Source organism: Aspergillus thermomutatus, assembly GCF_002237265.1.
Source record: "Aspergillus thermomutatus strain HMR AF 39 chromosome Unknown NODE_13, whole genome shotgun sequence".
Taxonomy (NCBI): domain Eukaryota; kingdom Fungi; phylum Ascomycota; class Eurotiomycetes; order Eurotiales; family Aspergillaceae; genus Aspergillus; species Aspergillus thermomutatus.
This window is the reverse complement of record NW_020798061.1, coordinates 50424-70156: the sequence shown is the minus strand read 5'-3', so window position 1 is coordinate 70156 and position 19733 is coordinate 50424. Positions and strand designations below refer to the sequence as shown.

General features: G+C 49.1%; 5 protein-coding genes across 5 annotated transcripts; 1 reads left to right on the top strand and 4 right to left on the bottom strand.

Moving 5' to 3' along the window:
• Positions 1–684: 684 nt before the first annotated feature.
• Positions 685–1672, bottom strand: CDV56_106910 (thiamine diphosphokinase; the record flags this gene model as incomplete). Its single annotated transcript, XM_026760529.1, has 3 exons — positions 685–1329; positions 1390–1469; positions 1549–1672. The coding sequence occupies 3 exons, from the start codon at positions 1670–1672 to the stop codon at positions 685–687; spliced, it is 849 nt and encodes a 282-aa protein (XP_026618059.1).
• Positions 1673–2605: 933 nt separating this feature from the next.
• MIA40 (coiled-coil-helix-coiled-coil-helix domain-containing protein) lies at positions 2606–3754 on the top strand (the record flags this gene model as incomplete). Its single annotated transcript, XM_026760418.1, has 3 exons — positions 2606–2804; positions 2972–3344; positions 3418–3754. The coding sequence occupies 3 exons, from the start codon at positions 2606–2608 to the stop codon at positions 3752–3754; spliced, it is 909 nt and encodes a 302-aa protein (XP_026618058.1).
• A 1035-nt stretch (positions 3755–4789) lies between these two features.
• Positions 4790–8776, bottom strand: CDV56_106507 (regulator of nonsense transcripts 2; the record flags this gene model as incomplete). The annotated part of the gene is made up of 9 exons (XM_026760126.1): positions 4790–4887; positions 4939–5083; positions 5135–5440; positions 5505–5783; positions 5840–5997; positions 6046–6337; positions 6426–8551; positions 8637–8681; positions 8758–8776. The coding sequence occupies 9 exons, from the start codon at positions 8774–8776 to the stop codon at positions 4790–4792; spliced, it is 3468 nt and encodes a 1155-aa protein (XP_026618057.1).
• A 2079-nt stretch (positions 8777–10855) lies between these two features.
• fhdA (putative transcription factor Tos4) lies at positions 10856–12391 on the bottom strand (the record flags this gene model as incomplete). Its single annotated transcript, XM_026759895.1, has 1 exon — positions 10856–12391. One exon carries the CDS (start codon positions 12389–12391, stop codon positions 10856–10858), a length of 1536 nt encoding a protein of 511 aa, XP_026618056.1.
• Positions 12392–14188: 1797 nt separating this feature from the next.
• Positions 14189–15544, bottom strand: sun1 (SUN family protein UTH1; the record flags this gene model as incomplete). The annotated part of the gene is made up of 3 exons (XM_026759693.1): positions 14189–14230; positions 14290–14666; positions 14716–15544. The coding sequence occupies 3 exons, from the start codon at positions 15542–15544 to the stop codon at positions 14189–14191; spliced, it is 1248 nt and encodes a 415-aa protein (XP_026618055.1).
• Positions 15545–19733: the final 4189 nt, after the last annotated feature.

The following is a 19733-nucleotide window of genomic DNA, read 5'->3' as shown; positions in this document are numbered from 1 at the left end:
ATATATATATATATATATGTGCTTCGAGGTGTGCTGGTCATTGTCTTGCGGCGGTGTCCGCTCTGGGTTTCGTTGGATGATGCGTTCTTGCGCGGTTGGCGCAAATTTTCCGGCTCATGAGTCGAAACAATATACCAGCAAATTAACGGGAAAAAGAATGGGGAAAGGGCGAAGAGTGAGGGGCGGGCAGTATGAGATAGGGGCAACAGGTCTATATTTCTGTGAACAAGGTGGCTTCTCGCTCCGCTCAGGTGTCTGATTGAGCTGAAGCTCATTTCTTGGATATCTTCTTCTCGGGTTTAATACGGCGTGATGTCTGTCTGTCTGGGTCTTGCTTGCTGCAGTTTCTTGGTCCTTTTTGTACTCGTTTCAGAGGAAGGCGCATTGGTTGTGTCTCTGGATGTCGTTTTCTTGTCACTATACTCAGTATATTCGATCCACTTGGTTGGTTTTGGTGTCACGGAATCACTTGATCAATATATTATTTAAGGGCTTCCAAACATATGGAATCCTGGCAGCTCTAGTCCGCAGATTCGGGATAACCGAAGTCTTCGTAACAAACTTCCGTCTATGTACTGTATCTTGGGTATATACACATGTGTCAACCACCATCCCAGCATGAGACTATTTGAACACAAACACAAAGAGAAAAGGAAACAAAGCAACTTCGGAACCGAGACTCCATCACCGCATTCTCTTAAACCTCTCCGCCAGCTCCAACGTAAATAGAACCGGAACCCTTGTGTCGACAGCCACCTCATCAGCTCGAATATGGTTACTCGTACTAATCTGGCCCCCAATCTCAGTCAACCAGTCCTCCACATCCCACTCAAATCCACGCGTCGTGATCCTCGCCGGTCCAGATAGAGGAATAATTCCGACATTCTCTTCCAGCAGATAATATTCCTCCTCCCCCTGCTCAGGACACACACCAGGCCTATTCGTCCTCGGCGTGCGAATAGTGTGCCTTCCCGGCTGCAGAATAAATGTGATACTCTCCTCGGAGATCAGGTACAGATCCCCCGCCGCCGGGTCACCAGCTACCTCCCGCGTCATCAGATACAGATGATGGATCTGCGAGAACGCCTGGTCAACTCTCCCGCCCAGGCCGCCCATGATGAGAATCTCCAGCCGCGCAGACGGCGACGGCGTTGAAATCTGGCGCTTAGTGATGATCTCATCTGCGTGCGCGCGGAGGTACTTGAGGCACTTGGTGAAATCCGTCGAGTATTGGTCCGGATCCTGGAGGACGGGGACGCCTAGGCCCTCATAGTGCGAGCGCACGGAGGGGCGGATGGAGTCCAGGTCGCCGATTATGATGTTGGGTAGCTGAATTTTGTTTTGTTAGTTCTGGGAGATGCTGTCTTGGTGTAGCGCAGGTGGTTTTACCTCTTGGGATTCCCTCCCGTGCTTGTGCATCATGTCGTAGAAGCGGTTTGCACCGCCGTCGGCGCAGATGGTGAAGCATGCTTGGAACGAGTTAGCCAGTTCGGTTTTGATCATGCCAGAAGGTTGTATTGAGATGTTGCACTGTGTGCAAGCACATACCATGTTTCTTCAGGACTGCAAAGGCTCTTTCGTTGATTGGTTGGTTGAGGACGAGCAACGCAAAAGGAGCAATAGGTTTGCTGGAGTCGCAGAAGAATTGAGTTGGGTCCCACTCCGTCGACATTATTGCTTGATGATTTGGATTTTCAGGACTATTTGATCAGTTTCTTATCTGAGGAGGCCTGAGATCTGTGTCTTGTACGCGGGCCGAAATGGCGATATGAGGAGGTTTCTTGATGAGGTGATGTCACGCACGTTCATGGATATCTCTGTATCTCTGGCTAGACAAGGCGATAACTTTATCAACTTGAGACTCCTAAGCCCTAAGGGCTGAATTATCTTTGGGGGTGGGGATCAATTGTGTTGAAGAACGATGCTCTGCCGCAATTAGGGAAAGTCTACCTCTACTGAAAATCTGCATGGAGGGGCTTATTCTGGATGTAGTAGATTGCAAAAGGGACTGGTGATGGTCGATCTGATAAGCAAAATGGCTCTTTATTCGAAAGAAAGCTAGCAATGAAGCCTTGACCTTGATAGCTCCAATGCTGTTATAACTTATACTACTGCACCAGATTAGTACGTTAGTCTACGATCTTGATGTTCTCGTTCACGTCATATATATCATTATGGCATCCCACTTCTAGACACTATCATTAGTCTAAACGTATCTCATTTGGTCCAAAGATTTGAATTCACATAACAGCCTCATAAGCGTAAAGCCAGTCATCGAGGCCCATGGATTGAAAACTGAATTAATCAGCCAAGCTCTCATGATTGCTTACAATCGCAAAAAGAAGACGATGGAAGTAGATACGGACGTCATCTGATTGGCCCAATCGAAACGTGACCACCCACTCTCAAAGTGGAAATTCATGAGCCTCAGGCCGCCAGGACATCACCATTTCCTCCACATCATCTTTCTCTCCGCTTCGCACCGGTCTGGCCGGCCATATCCTACTCAATTCGCTTTCGCATACCGATTGAATGTCTACATAGTCGGTTTCGTATTTATACCTTTCATATTTCCTTCATCTCTTTCTCACATCCCTTCCGCATCATGTTCCGTCCCGCGACCAGAATTCTCCTCCGCGCGCCGGGTGTCGCAGTCCGTGGCCCGGCAAGCAGACGATTGATAAGCACCGCTCCCCCAGACACCAAGTCGAGGAGTTGGAAGAGTACCGCTGTCCGTCTGGGATTGGCCGTCGGAGCTGTATACTACTATAACACCAGCAATGTCTTTGCCGAGCAGCCGTCATGTATGTGCGAAATCCCAGTTCTGGTCGTTGCCTTGATTCGGTCATAACTTTTTTCCACCTTGTACGATTGGAAACTTTTCGTCTCATTGAGCGACATTCGAATACTAGCAAGCTGCTTTACATATAAAAAATGAACCCATACTAATTGGGTTTGGTCAACGATACAGTCTCCCTCCTCTCCAAGCAGAGCAAACCGGATTCTTCCGATGAAACCCACCTCCCAACCCTCGACTCCATCAAGCCCAGAATCCGCGAAGAAAGACAAGCAACATCAAAGGCCGTCTCCCAACCAGATGCGCAACCCACACAGCAAGAGGCCCTACCCGCCTCTGAAGCCGCTCGGAAGTCGCCCCAGGAACTCGAAGACGAAGCCAGCCAGGAAGCCGCCTTCAACCCCGAGACTGGCGAGATCAACTGGGACTGCCCATGCCTGGGCGGCATGGCCCATGGTCCTTGCGGTGAGGAGTTCAAGGCTGCGTTCAGCTGCTTTGTGTACTCCACAGAGGAGCCCAAGGGCATGGACTGCATTGACAAGTTCAAGTTCGTTCTACCCCGACGTTTCTGAATCCCACTCGGCTGCGGCCATGTGCTAACCACGCTTCTTACGTGACAGGGGCATGCAAGAGTGCTTCCGGAGGTACCCCGATGTCTACGGTGCCGAGCTCGAGGATGACGAGGAGGCCGACGCCGCAGCTGCCACCGCAGCCGGCGTCTCAGAACCCAGCGAGCAGCCCGTTTCCCCCGCCGTCAGCGCCACCGCCGCTGAGATGGATGCCTCCTCTCACCCTGAAGACAAGCAGGCCCGCGCAATAGACGTTCATGTCCAGGTGAAGTCGGAAGCTACCGAGAAGGCCGAGCAGGCTGAGAGCGAAGGCCTCATTCCCAAGGCCTGGCACGATACGGAAGGCAAGAACGACGCTGTCACCAAGGCCCAGCAGACAGAGAAATGAGCAGCCCCGTCTTGATAGATAATACATGTGACGAGCAGAACAAAATTTCCCTTGTATCGGTTGAACCGTCCATGAAGGGTGGGAAGTGTGGGATTCAGGCCGTGTACCACTAGACCTTCATTGCTCTCTTTCCTGCACTATTTCCCCACGCGGAATGACCGATCTTTGTCTTTTCCATCCGTCTGGGTGTTTCTTTATCATCTCCATTTTGGTCTGCAGCCGATTCATTCTCCTGATTACCCTACTCCTGCTGTTCAATTTCTTGCCCTACCACCACCATGTAACTTATTGTACTTTATGTTCCGGCCTTTCAGCAAGAGAAGCGATAAAAAATAGAGCCTATTGTGTAGTTTACATAGCCCGTCTACAAGTGTCACTGAACTATCTCTAAGTATGGAATTCGAAAATTGAGTTCGGAAAAATAATACCTTCGTTGAACTATTGCAATCTAGTGTTCAGGACACGCAAAGTGGGAATGGTGCTTCAGCTAAAGACGGTGACCCGGCTCAAGCCTTACAACCTCTCCTTGTCCGTGCTTGCTAAGCAGCGGCACCCATATCTTGCTTCCAGCTTTCACGGATTCAAAGACTGCCACTTCAAAACCATCGCCATTCGAGTTGCTGCGATTCTGACCCCAGAAGACAAGACCGTAGAGCGTAGTAGCCTGACAATGACCACAACAAGCCCCGCTGGAATCCATCTTATGACAGCAACCGGACTTCCACATGTACCATAAGGAAGCCAGATCATGCTCTTCACAAAGTCTTCTCGAAAGTCGAGCAGCATAAGCATGGAATGTTTCCAGTCATGCGAGGACAAACGGAGGCAAGTCAACACTTCGATATGTCCATGGTCAAACATCACACGCTCTAGTGATATTCAATGGCCTCTCGTCAAAAGTCCGCTGGCGTTAACGAAGTTGACGCGCAAAAGAAAGCGCACTCAATCGTCTCAAACATTGACCGATGAGGATACACTCTCAATAATATGGAGTAATGTACAGCTGAACGAGATCAACTGTAGAACAGAGAATCACTACCAATTGACATCGCTGAGCTGGAGCTTCCTAGACCTGAAAGCTGTGCGGTTCGAGCCAGACTTATCGAGCTTCGGAGGGGTACGCTTTTCAAGCACTAAACGCAAATCAGATAACGAACACTGAGCTTGAATAGAGCGATGCTCACCGTCAGCATTGCTTTCAGCCTCGTTAGTCATTTCGTAATTGAGCACCAAGTTCTTGATTCGTTGCTGCTCTTCGCGATCCGCTTGCTGCTGACTCTTCATAGCAATTGCAAAGCTGGAGTCAGATGGGAGATCAATTGTTCGAGTCTATGGCTTGTCAGCAACATGAAATGCGTATGATTAGGAATTGCAACAGACCTGCTGCTTATTTCCCTTCTTTGTCATCAAAGAGAATGCCATTGTATTGGTTCGCTCGGGAGGCGCTTCAGTAACTGCCTCACCCGCCGAAGCTTCACGGCCAGCGCGCCTCATGGGCAGAGGAATGTCGAACACAGCCTTGCGTTCGAATCGTCTGGATTCCACACTCTCCGCCATCATTTTCTCGAATTCGCGGTCAAACTCAGCCTCGGCTTCAGGATCACGCTCCTCCTCTTGACGAGTGACAAAGATCTGCTCATCCTCGGATTCACTGTCAGTATCTTGCTCGGCATTGGGGCCAGAGACCTGCATTTATTAGCATAAGTGACGTTTCTTAAGGCAAGCTTGCCCTGATGGATGTGAAACTCACTTCAGCTTCGTCGCTCGACTCTTGTTCTTCTTCGGCCTCGGGAATTGCATCGTCCTCAAGACCGTCATCAGACGAGCTGCTTTCTGCATCATCTTCATCTGGCTCCATTGGCCTTTCGGAATCCTGGGTCTTGTAGTTCTGAGCGACTGCTTCACTGAACAACTGCGTAGCCTCCTGCAAATCAGTCATCAACTTCCACTGAGGACGGGTCACAGAGAAGGTGTCCTGGATCAAAAATTCGACGTCCATAGGCAAAGGGTCTTTTGTGAGAAAATAATACTGCGAAAATATTAGACCGCTACCCCTTTTGAAGACTGAGCGGGGAGAAGCAGTACCTGGAAGAAGATCAAGAAGAAATCCAGCTTCTTTTTAGCAGATCCACGATCGAAACAGTGACCACAAGTGTCCAGCAGAGTGCAAACTAGGCGAATCCGGAAGAAATCGTCTGGTAGATCTAAGGGGTTGATTTTTCCGGGAATCGGAGTGCCACTTTCTACAAAATATGTGAGTAATAGAAAACAACGGATCCAAAGATGCTTACCATAGCCAAAAGTGACAATCCTGTACAACGTATCAAAGACCACGGGCGAGTCGATCATCTTGTAGTTGTACAACTCTCCGAGGTATTTCACTTCAGCTACACGCTTCTGGTTGAACTTGAAATCGTTCTGTTCGAGTCCCAGCGTGATCTGCTCAAGGATGTTGTCTACAACACTAATCACAAAGTCCTGGTGGTACCTATAAAGTGCACTGACAAGGATAGCGAGGAGGTGGATATTGCCGTATTTGACCTTAACCGGCTTGCTGAAGACACGCTCCAAAATATCGACCACCTGGTGGATACAAGAGGTTAGCAATTTGTGGAATGGAGGCAACCGAAGGCCTTCTCGCACACGGAGAAGGGGCGTAGAGTGAACTTACATCTTGTTCTTCCCAGTGGAGCTTTCGAATCGACTTCAGGACTTTGGTATAATTACGCTTGTTCATGTCCAGGTAGATCAGCTTGCGGATGTAGGATTCCATAGGCGTCCGCTCCTTCTGTTGAATAGCAGGTCGCGGAGGCGGGTCGACATAGTACATTGCGTTCTCGATGATCATTCTTTCTTGCTGACCCAGATGCTGGACTGTCTTCTTCCTGTTGAGTTTCTCTAAGAACGAAGCCATCCGCGGGGATGTTTCGGGATTTCGAAGCAGGTAGCGTCCGCAGTTTTCGAGAAGATGGCCAATAATCTCAATGTTCATGCGCGAAAAGTCATCGAGGGAAACCTTGAAACAGTGGAAGATAATATGCTCCGGAACGACACCGAATTTAGTCAACTCTGCAAAGTAACGGATATTGGTCATCCGGACCTGGCCAAGGAATTCTTTGGACTTTCGACGTTGAAGACTGCGAAACTCTTCATCGAGGTAAGTTATTAAACCTTGAGGAATATCCTGAAGATACTGCCCGAGGGTTGCAACCAGTCGTGAATACAAGGGCAAAAGATCGACTCGGCCTTTTGGGACATCTGACACAGCCTTGATGAGCCTGTTCCTCGACGCCTTGGAGTTGAGAAAGCAGAATTCAAGTGCCAGCTGATCAACTTGATCTTTTGTTTGGAGATCAGGGAGTTTAGCCAAGAGGGCATCTACCTGCGCTCCGACGGTCTTGCTGGCGATAGCGGTAGACTGATCTTCTGCCTCCGCACCAGACTTCTCTTCCGATGTTTGAGTTTGGCTTGCGTTCTCAGGCTTCTCTGCACTCAAATCGGGGGTAGGTTCGCCATCTATCTTCTTCTTCGCAGCATCGTCGGAGTCGGACTTTTTCTTCTTGCCGTCTTCAAGCAGAACCGACGGTACCTTGCCTTTGAGATCAACCAAATTTTCATAGAAGCGCCGTTCCTCTTCGTCCTCCCAGATACCGGGACCTTCACCCTGGCCACGCAGGTATTCCGAAGTTTTCACAAGCCCGATTCCACCGCTCGAAGCAGAATCAGCCGCTTCTTGCTCAGCCAAGGCCGGCATTTCCACCCCTAGAACCTCGCACAACACCTGAGTGTTTGCAACCAGTTTCTCCAATGACTTGCTCTGCTTATCAAAATTTGCTTGACGGTCCTCGAATATCTCGCCACTCTTGACGTAGGCTTCCGCATTTCGACGACTCTGGGCTGCCAATGCTCTCTGGTCGCGAACGACGTGCGCCTTGACATCTTCCAAATACCGATTCAGAATACTCCTGAAGCGAAGCTGCGTTTTCTCCGGCACAAGCGGCGGGTCATTCTCGGCGGCCGTCGCATCGTCTTCACCATTCGCCGTCTCTGCAGGAGCAACGGAGGTCGTGGCCCCATCCACATCAACCGTCTTCCGACTCTCGTCGACCATGTTCGCTCCGAGAATATCCCAACTAAAGCTCTTGGCAAATAACACGGCAAGTGGCAGATTGGCATGATCGCGGTCGTGACCAAGAAGATCTTTCAAAACCTCCAGGGGGAACGGTTCGGCTTCCTTGTCGTGATCTTTGGCTGCAGACGGGGTCGCCTTGGGCTTAGAGACAGCATCTGTCGCTTTACCACCGATACTGACCACACCATCCTTGCCCTTGGCGCCCAGATCCTCCGGTCTCTCGATCTCATCCAGGGTCCTCAGGACGCCGACAAACCATAGTTCCGTCACCACCCTAAGCAGCACCCGATGTCTGGAGAGCCTCTCTTTCTCTTCACGCTCGCGCAACTCCTGGCTGAGGGTTTTGAGCTGCGACTTGTCAGGTGTGCTGAGGCCGCGACCTAGCAGCCAACCGATCTGCCTCGTGAACTCGCCCGGTCCAAATCGCTGATGCAATGCGCTTGTGACTTCCACGCCCGCGGCGATCTCTCCGGGGGACTTAAGCTTGCAAAGACCCTCGTAGCATGCGGAGATGATCTCGGAAAGGTACTTGTGGAGCGACAAAGTGCGGATATCGGTCAAGAAGGTTTGCAGGACTGAAGCATTGATTCCTGTTCGGAGACGCTTGATAAAGGCCGTGTTCTTCTTCAGCGACGAATCAAGCGATTTGCTGACCGGAAAGAGATCTGTAAAAATAGATCGATACGTAGTTAGATGACTGTGAGAGGAAAGCGTCCAGCGGGGTTTGTCATTGAACGGGGAGGTAATTACCACTCTCTCCAGCCCATGCTCGTTCATTCAGATCGCGGAGCTCCCCTAGATATGCCAGAATTGTCAGATATCAAATAGAGTTTTTGTTGAGCTTCAAGTGATTTGAGAAGAAAATGCGTACGCTTTCTCTGACGTTCCATCTCTTATTGCCGGCTGCTGTCCGCAGCGATTTTAACTGTCGTGGGGTCCTTTCTCAGAGTCCGGAAGGAAAGCGCATAAGTGACTTGTACGCCACATTGGTGAAGCACGGCGAAAATAGCGCGCAGCGTAAGTATAGCTAAACGCCTTTGTGCGTCAAGTGATAAAATGATTGTTGAAAATGAAGATGATTCTTATTTGACCGACTGCGGCGGCGAAGTGGGATCCGAAGGCGGTCCTGGCCGTGAAACTGAACCCTTTGGATGTTGCGGAGTTCGTGCGCTATAAATTCCAGCAAAGTGCTCTTGATACCCAGCTCAATGCATTTTTTTTAATTTGATTTTTCTCTTATGTAAACTTGGTTCAAAATGTCAGAGACGTATTAGAATTGTAATTCCAGTATAGCGAAGGTGCTGTACTTTTTTTGGTCATGCTCTTGCTTAATGAGGGACTGATATGAACATCGCCTTTACTGTCTTATGTGATGAACAAACACACTTCATGCTCATAGAATCCAAGTCCTTAGCAGATGCCTACTGAGCTTCATCCTGAGAAACATACGTTATCCAACACCAATCACAAGAATAAGGCTCAAAAAGATCGATTCAAAAGAGACAGCTACATATTACATATCCTGCAATATCTCCGTGAATCCCGTCTCTTTCCCTCTCTCTGTCGCTAGCAGCCTAGCTTGAAGCTCGTGTTTCTGATCCTGCTCACTCCAGCTCTGTTGACGGTTGATCGTCGGCTTCCACGGCTTCTCCGAAGAGCGGCCTTGAGAGCTGGCACTTGGTGGACTGGAAAGAGGCTCACTGTTTCGGCTCACGGACGGATTCGCAGGGACCAGGATTGTTTGAGATTCAGAGGTAGGTTCACTGAATGGTCCCTGATGGCCTGTGGACGACATTGTTCTGTTGGGCAGGCGATGCTGTAGATAGCCTGGGCTATACTACTGATGTGGGGCTTTTCTGCCTTTGCTGTGACGTGATGGTTTAGGCATTGGTTCAGTAACTGCGATGTCAAGGTAAACTGACTTACTTAATCGAGTATATTATGATGGAGTTCTTCAGGCACACGTCTCCAAAGTGGATTTGGATTAGCCAGACACAAAGAACATTAGAGATCCATTTGACAGTTTAGAGGGATTAATTTAGGTGCCAGGAACTCATTGTGACACGGAATGTCATGCTATGTCATAGGTTGTGGCGACTGTAAAAGTTACTTAGGCCAGTCTCAATCCTAGCAGGATATCAGACTTTTTGGGACTGATGCAGGCTTCATTCAGTCTTGTTACCAGATAGTGACAAGTTCTTATTTCTACCACTCTAGGCCCAACATCAAATGATATCAGAACGGGAGGGGGTTTCGTGCATTATTGCGAAAAGTCCTTGTAAGATTGTCGTTCACGTGATGTCAGTGATGAGACCTCAAGTGATCGGATAAACGATGGACCGAAATGTAAGAAGTATAAAAGGAAGCAAATGGTCCAAAGGTCAGAACTACAGGCAATGTAGTGATGAATACTTTTATTCTTGGAAGAGTCCTCATACCATACAGTCATCGAAGAGCCGAGCTCGTCTGGTGCATGGAAAGAGACACCTTGCTGACAAGAAGATTTGCAAAGAGACTCGGTCCACGCAACACTATCAGTATTTCCATATGACTGATCATACTGGAACCCATCAGCTTGCATCATTGGTCCGATCATCAGCAAAGGGACATGGTACGAAATCGCACGGGTACAAAAGAACAAAGCGCACCTCGACTGTTTGAGGCGCAGATTAAGCAAACAAGGCATCATACCTAGATGAGAAGAAACGATCCACCATACATCATACACCTTCGTACAACATAGAAAAATCAAACAGGGTATGCCCACGCCACGCTATGCGAGTCCTCGAACTTGAAGAAAAGGAAATAACAAGGGTAATGAAACTATGTACTAAGAACAGTTACCGCAAATATTTTAATAGGGATATCGGCGAATACGACGCGTTCTTCGTCTTCACAGAGTTGTTTCATTTTGGCTTGCGCCAGAAGTATTGCTGTCCAAAAAATTAGCTGCATGACTGACGATCTAGTCAGGGACCCAAGCATACCTTGTGTTGCTTTCGGCAGTTGCGAAGACCTGGTTTTCTGAGATCATTCACAACTGCTTCACGTCGCATATCGTCGTCGTCGAAGTCTGGTATATAGTAGTATTCACTTTCAAGTGGTTTGCCAGCCGCATCTTTTCCTTCACGCGCAACCTTGCCAATACATTTAGTGGACTCTATGATGGCGCGAATCTCCTCGCTCGAAGGTCCCTGTTTGGACCGGTCGTCCCGCTTCCAGAGAGCTGGAGGAAGATTATTTAATATCGTTGAGAATGGAGTCGAAGACAGGCGGGAGAAGGCCAGTTGATTCGCCGCATGGTTCTGGATTCTTTCATAGGTCTCATCAGTCAGTCCCGACTTGCGTACTAAGCTGTCCTTCTCGGAAGGCCGTTGGGGTTGTTTGGGAGATTGAGTAGGCTGAAGAGGTTGAGAAGGGCGTGGGCCTCGCAGTGGTGATTCATCTGCGGAAAAAGATGCCATGCGAGGAAGGAGGTTCTCGCCAAAAGGACCGAAGGAGTGAATGATTGGATCATTCTCCTCGTCGTGATCCGAGAATTCATCGGGTCTGCTAAGGTCGCTCAGGTCGCTGGACTGCGAGCTTTGAAGAACACCTGTGAGGCGTGCGGATTCCTGGGCGGCTCGAGGCGACGACACATCCCGAGGAAGGTTACGACGAACAGGGGATGCCTCGTCTTCATACACAACCACCACGTTGCGCGAGCGGGTAGGAGTAAACATAGGCGAGGATGGAGGAACGAGTGATTGCACCGCAGGCGACGGAGAAACGGGGGAAGCCAGACGCTGTCGTTCTGCAAGGGGACTATCCTGTAGGCTCCGACGAGATTGATTGGGGCGTTTTGGTGTTGTCTCCTCCCAAGTCTGCTCTGAATCCGTGGAGGCATAGTCCTTCCTTTCGCTCCGTGGCCATTGCAACAGCACACGAGCGTCGTGGACATCCACCATGATGTCCGCATCTTTGATATCGGACGTGAACGTCTTCCCTTTGGCCAACTCATATGTTTTTCCTTGACAGAGAAGTTTAACCCCATTCCACCCCATGCACATTATCTCCACCCTATCACGATCAAATGGATTTGGTGCCGGTTTATAAGCGGCCTTGACATGGACCCTCGATATCATCCGGTTGGCAGACAATTGGTGGTGACAAGATGCACTAGACCTCCCCATCAAGATAGGCTCGCCACTCTCAGGAAGCATCAGTGTTGGGACAGTCGACAATGGAGTCCGTTCGGAGCCTGACTGGGCAATAGTACGACGTGATGCAGATCGTGACAATGCCATTCGAGGCGGCGAGGAGGACAGGATATGGGTCGACGAGGTTGGGACAGGAGTAGGATAGGTCGATACTATGCCATGGCTATCGCGAGCCACACGCTTCTGGGGCCGAGGAAGGGAGGGAGACGAGCTCAATGGCTCGAAAGCAGGCAACAAGGACGCAGGACGCTTCACACCTACCACAGAAGCAGCAGCAGCACTGCTCCTTGGAGGAGAAGACTCCATGATGCTATGGAACTCTGTTCAGATCAATTGAGAGGTAAAAACCAAAAAACAAAAGCTTCTAGGCACCTCTAACAAACTCCTAAGGAGAGAAGATATTGACTGAGGTTCGCGTCGAGGCCGCGTAGGGGCCTATTTCTATGGCACAATAATCACAGGACAGCAATATAAAGGAAAGAGAGAAGCCTGTCCTGGACAAAAAGGAAAGAACTGAAGCTTCCCCCCAGGATGACGACCAGGAGGTTGGGAAGCACAAGAAAATTGGCCTGCGAGAAAGAACAAGTACGAGGCATAGAAGAAAAGGGTGAAAGTTGGTGTGCGGTACAGGAATGCCTGTCGGAGCGGAGCGTCTCGTCCTTCCAGCGCGGATTTGCACGCTTACAGACTGAGACGCGTTCGATAGGCGCCGACAAGGGCTCAAAGCTCCACCGCTAACCTCGCGCAGCCTCACTGAAAGGCCATCTAAAATTATGTGTCACACAGCATGATTCTCCTTAAGATTCTCAGGCCGGGCAGAAAAAAGAAAGGGTGAAGCATGAGTTGATACAAACCATGCCTCAATGGCTCATACCTGCATACAAGATCTGTGTTGTGTATGCAAAAGGCGCGTCCGCCGCGTCTAGCCTCATGTGCTCTCGCGTCCTATGGTTCGAGTCCCCGTGACTCGCGCATGATCACGTGATTTTTCATCAGCCCTCGGTCAGTGCGTGCAGCGCTTTGCCGTAAAAGGAAACCTGGAATGCCGTCAGTAGCTTTGTTGCGCTCCATTGGATGATATCATGCATTTTTATTGGCACCTTGCTTCGCTTACTGATGACAGGACTGAGTGAGGCCAGCAGTTTTGAGCCTTCAGATGAAAAGCAAATTTAACAGCAGAGATGGTCCCTGTCATTTGGATTCCCTCGGGGAACTTTGACTAATTCGTTAGTCTAAGGGCTGTAGCAGCAATATATCTCGGTATCGCCCAAAGAGGCTCTGATATACGAATGGGTACTTTTGTGTAGAGTAATAGAATATGCCTGGTACTCAAGCCAACAGGAAGGATTCCCAGGATGCTGATTTTCGTCGACTCACATTTACACAGTTCGCACTCTCAGCATGCAGCAGCAACGATCGAAAACATACTCCCAGCCTTCCATCACCGACTGATTATTTTCTACTCCAGGAAAAAGGACAGTGCATCACTATCAATTGCGAACCACTAACTACTGCAGGTGTCATGCGTATCGCAATCCAGGCTGTACTGTGGAATGTGCCTTAGATATATAGAGGGGGGTTTATCGGGATGAGCCAGGGATACGCAAGATACACACTTGTTCAAGTACGTAAGGTATTGTCTAAAATGAGCCCCAAGTTCAATTCAAAAAAGGTTACATTCTAAGTATTTGGAAAATCTGAACATTTACCACAACGTAAGACAAGAGAGTTGGACAGTTACTGATGACCTGGAAAGACGACAAAACATGCAGGAAGCGACACTGTGCAAATGAGATGGACGAGGGTAAATAAACCGGGATACTTGGCTCTGAAGCTGGAGAATGAAATTTAACCACAATGTCTCCAACAAAAGATTGAAGACATGACAAGATGTGACAAGAACTTAGTCCACGCCACACAAGATAATATAGTAAGATACACAGAAGAAAGCAAGCACACTGGGTAATTGTTCATGAGGCGGGCGAGCGGCGCTCAATGGTCTTATCTCACAGAAAATGATCGCATTGGCTGAAGTATCCGAGGGGGCCGTTACCATCTACGCACGACGGTGGCACTACCATTGGAGCTGAGCGACTTCATGCTCTAGTAGAAGACAAAGGTGGCATCGCCAGACATGACCTCAACCTGTTGGAGAAGGTACGTAAGTCAACTATTCTCAACATGGCGGGGCGACTCGAACTTACAGTGCATCCAGAGCTGCTGCTACCGGTCTCAGAGTAGAAGACACCATTTTCATACTTGCAGGAGCCGCTGAGGTTATCACCCTTAATCTTAATGTTAAAATCAAGCTTTTCGGTCGTTGTGGGACTGTTCTGGAAGATGGAGAGCCATTTGCCGTTGTTCTGGCCGACACCAAGGTTGATGGGAGCCCAGTTACCGATAGGCTCGCTGCCATCACCCCACTGGCAACCCTTCTCAGGAGAAATGCCCTTAGGATTGACGTAGTACTGGGCAGAAGTTGTCTTGCCCTGCCACTTGTAGTAGGTCTCACCATCGGGGCAGGTCAAGGGCTGGAGCTCATTGTCACCAAGGCCAAGAGGGATGGTCTCGGATTCGGTACCTTGAAGATCGTTAGACAGGATAAAGTCTCATGGAAAGGTCAAACTAACCAGGGTAGTCAGTACGGCAAACAGCGACAGTTTCGCCCACATTGTTCTGGACGTGGACACCTCCAACACCGGGGATGCAGAGCTTCTTCGAGAGAGCAGAGTTGGTAAGGTAGAGCTTTCCGTTACGGCACTCAATACCACCAACAGACTGGCCAGTGGAGCCCTGGGTACTAGGCCACTGAGACTTCTGGTAACCGGCTGGGCAAGCATAGGAGCACATGGCGCCAGAGGTGCAGGCATCGCCAGTGACCGCCGTCACAATTTCGCTGATAACCTTGTCGGCAAAGGAGACATACTGGATACCAGACCATCCGCCGAGACCGAGGTAGTCGAGGGCAACAGCACCGTAATCGGACGGGAAGGTAGAACAGTCAAGTTCTCCATCGGGGAAGTCGGCATCCAAACCGGTGGCGGTGGAAGAGCTGGAGGCAGAGCTGCTAGAGGCGGCAGGAGTCTGGACTGTGCTCGAGCTTGAGGCTGAGGTCGAGGAGGCCGGGGTGACCACGGAAGAGAGCTCGATGAATTGGGCCGGGGCAAGGGTAGGTGTGACCTCAGGTGTGGAGGTAGGAGCAGCAGAGGAGCTGCTCAGGTTGTCACAGACGCCGGTAGGATGGTCATTGTTGGCAAACTTGAGAGAGCCATCAGCCAGACCGGCACACACCTCTTGAAGAGGAATCGCCTTTCCATCCAGCTCGTATTGCACGACGGTGGCACCCGATTCGACAACAGTCTCGCGCTTGTGCTGGTGGTGACGATGCTGGTGATGATGTTGAGCGGTCACCAGGGAACCCGCCGTAGCGAGAGTAAGAGCAACGGTATTGAGCCTCATTGTGTTCACGTTCCTAGTATTGCGCCCGCTATGTCGGTAATCTTATAGCCATGCCAATTAGCGAGCGCTCCACGAGCAAATGAATTCAGAAACATTGATTGTATGGCATTCAGTCCAGTGCATGACTGCAGATTCTCATACACTCGATGCAACAAGCGCCATTCGCACAGATACATAAGAATCAATTACAATCTTTGATGTCTCGCCGCTCAGGGGCAGACCTTGCAGAGATAAACACGGCGGTGCCACAATTTAACGTGGTGCAAATCTAAAAAACGGAACAGAATGTGGGAGGGTCGATTGCACATACCTCAAAGTCGCAGAGTGCCAGGCGCGCCTGTGTGATAAGATTCGGTATAGAAACAAGAAGTCGCCGGAGCTCGGTTTGCTCGCTGAAAGGTGTGATTGCAACAAAAGGTCGAAACCTAGAAATGAATATGAGAGTTTCAAAGAGTGAAGACGAGGTTCCCAAAAGAGCGTGCGAGAGAGAAGACGAGTCTCTCTGGTCGGATAGGAATCTCACGAGCAAGGACAGGAGGCGAAAGAGCCGGAGAAGACGGGGTTCTCTGGAGGAACGTAAGATCGCAAAAGAGAAAAATAAGGGAGGGGATCAAAGGGACTGAAGAGGAGTAAGTAGAATTAGAGAGAGACTGTTAGTTGACAATAATGGCTGTCCAGGGGAAGCGGGTACGGGACAAGGCGTAAGTACTAAGTGCAGACTGCAGACCCTTCCAGGGGGGGCTGAGAGAGCGAAAGTGTGTGGTGTGGGTGGCACTGCCGCGGGAAACAGTGGACAGACAAAGAAAGAAAGGTCGATAGTCAATAATACTACCACTGTAAGTTGTAAAAAACTAAACACAATAATAATAAAAATACTCCGTAATACTCATGCTAATAGAAATAGGGGGCCCCACTCCAAGAGAAAGACTGAAGGCTAATGGGGTCGAAGGCTCCAGGCATACGGAGTACGGAGTACAGACTAGATAGATACCGTATGGAGCACCTGGGCAGTATCTACGGAGTAAAGAATAATAGGTTCCAATGGATCTGTTGGAAGTTGGCGCCCTCCCGTTTGTTATTGTTATTGTTGTTGTTTTCTTAGCGCCCTAGAGATAGCTGGTACCTGGCCGGATGGAGATTCAATCTATGGTTGACGGAAATGAGCCTGATGTAGGTGCAGTGTGGTACGTCTTATTACTGGTAACTCATTTAATCAGGGGTACGCTGGCCGTGGTCCGTGGAAAAGGGCCAGGAACCCAAAGTCAGAAACCCGCTTCTGAAATCATCCATCGACAACGTGAGATTCTCTTGGATTAGCAGCCACAGTGGGGACGCCGACGTGTCTACAACAGTTTGTGGTGCGTATCCTGACTACTAGTCTAAGTACTCCGTACTAGTATCGAGAATCTACCTACAGAGTACCTAGGTAAAGTAGCTGAGAGCCGAGTTGACCCCCGTTGAACTCAAGAATTCCGGCCTCTAATCTCCAGGATTTGGAAGACTGGAACATCGCCTCTAAACATTTGGCAAGGGGTTGCAACTTGCTGCTGGGGATGGTCATAACCATAGGAAGGTTAGATATCCTTTCACTTTTGACCTGTACGGAGTAGGTAGCTAATTACCTAGATATCTAGCCTCCGTCTGTGATGTTTGTCCGTTTCCTGTTCCTGGCCTGAAATGTCGGCTTGAGCTTGGCGTTTGCCGAAATTACCATGGTCTGGTCTGGCCAATCAGGCTGGAACCCTTGGCACAGGCCGTGCAAAATCTGGCACATCCCCGAGCCAGGCACACCAATCAGAAATCAGAGGGCTGCTCAAACCATCCCATCGCCGTAGGGTACCTAGGTAAGGTTTCACTCCCAGCAGCAGCCAGCAGTCCCAGCGTTGTCTCATGTCTGATCCTTATGTGCCTCCAGCTCTGCATGACTGCATCTGTAAGGTACCTGCTCCTGACTGGCATTGATGACATAGAAAGGCAAATATGTTGGCATTATTGCAGGAGACAGTGATGTCAAGTTGGCAGCAATTTGCTGGCGGAGGTCTCCTTGCAATGATGAGACAAATCAACAATGGCATAAAAAAGGTTATTCCAGCTTGTCCACAAGTTACGACGCGGAGTGTACTTGCGCTTTTCAGTAAAAGCAGCAAACCATAGACTACACAGCGACTGAGGAAATACGGTTTGCGGAAACAAATCCACTTTCGATCTGCATTGGATCCAAAGTTCCTCAGGCTCCCGCAAATAGGGGGATGGTTCTTCCAGACTTCCAGTATCTATCTAACTTCGACATAAACAAAGTCAAATATGAAGTTCATGAAGTGGTTTTCAAGCAGTCGGAACTCGGTAACAGGCGGCCTAGACTAATTTGCGAATAAATCTACAGACTCCTCCTATCTTGGAGATGATGCATGTAAACTCAATTCATAGTTCCCTGGGTACAATATTACTTTATGGAGCAGATCAGACGTTGCAAGTCGCAACACCACGCCCGACCCCCGAGAGTCGAGAGACATTCCGATGGGTTGAATTAATGACCTCAATTGCTGAACATGTCTTACCTGTCCCATCCCCAGTCTCTGCTTGGTCATGACTAAGAGACCTGTACCTTACCTTGAGCACCTACCTTACCTAGGTACCTTGCTAGGATTTTATTTGCCAGTGACCGATGATTACACTGGGTACCTTACGGAGTACTCTGGATTTGATTAGATGACTAGATGATTCACCTTGGTGATCCTGCCCGATCTTGAGCTAATGGGCTATTTTACGGGGTGATATTCATAGGCTATCTCTCAAATATGAGGACCGATCTCATTCATGCAGCTTCTGCGTGCCTGTTATCTAGTATCTACCTATGGACTGTGAAGCACTGTAGATGAGCACCCAAATCGCCCCATAAATGGTACGTGGACCACCTTACCTTAGGCAGCACCCATTCAGTTAAGGAGGTGATTTAGAGACCTAACCAGCAATTGGTCAATATTTTGAGATCCATTTTACCCTAATACGAAACCGCAGAATTCCACCAAGGGGCTGCAGAAGCCTTACGATTATTTGGAGGCAATATCTCAAATCCAGTTTACTCGTTCCTGCTGCTACCAATGACCGTTAACCAAGGCTGCTGTCATAGCTGGCTGTCAAATATATGGGCGACAATGTGGCACAAAGACGCGGTAGGTGATATCATCGTCATCTGCCCGATTGCCCACGTTTCAAAACATATCGTTTCTACTGCGGGGTCATTCTGAGAGCATTATCCATAGATTGACTTGGCTCTTTGGAATTTGCTATGAAATTGTTGACCTCTTAGGCTCTAAGTATGACTATCGAGATCGAAATCTAGGGCGAATTTGACTCTGAAAGTTCGAAGCCCGGTTCCCGCACTTGAACTACTTTATTCAATTATACCAACCTGCCGAATCCAACTCTCGCCGACTAGCCAGGTAACAACATATAGTAAACCGTTAAGTATGTAAGGTAAGTTTTCAAAGCGTGTTTTCCCCCTCACTGCGGTCTCTGGAGCTTGTAGAAAAAATATTGGCGAAGCAAATGCCACTCCCAAGACCACTGCTGATACATTTGAGGCCTTTCCCTCACATGTAGATAGGGCCAGTGGGGGGTTCTCCTGAGTTCCTCCGTCAGGTAACTAGATGAGTTTTTTGCCTCTGTTGAAATTCGGAAGTCGATAGTCCTGTGGATAGGCCGGGCGAGTACTCCGTAGTCATAAGCACATTGTCAATCGTAGTATTAATGTAGTTTAAGTTCATTAGTTCGTCGAACATCAGCCAAGCTCCTGTAGATGGAGCAAGACTTCGAACTATGCAACAATTTATGGCCCAGGCATCTACCACGAATGTGTTTCATCCTCGTTGCCCCGCAGTAGCTGTCATCAAAGCGAACTATTAGGTGACACAAAGGCGAATGTCACTGATACATACCGTCCAATTCTATCTGTATCTATAATCTATACGGAGTATCTCTTCCATAATCTTATCATATCATAAGTCAGCTTGCGTGTCGGTGACAGGCACAGTGGTAGATGGACTCTGACAGACACTGATGTCAGACTCAGAGGCTCATACTCCGTACTTGGAGATCTTTCACTAACACAGAACGATGGGGATTGAACTAGAATATTGCCAAACCTTTGATAACAGGGTTTTGACTGAGATAAAGCCGATGCTGATAT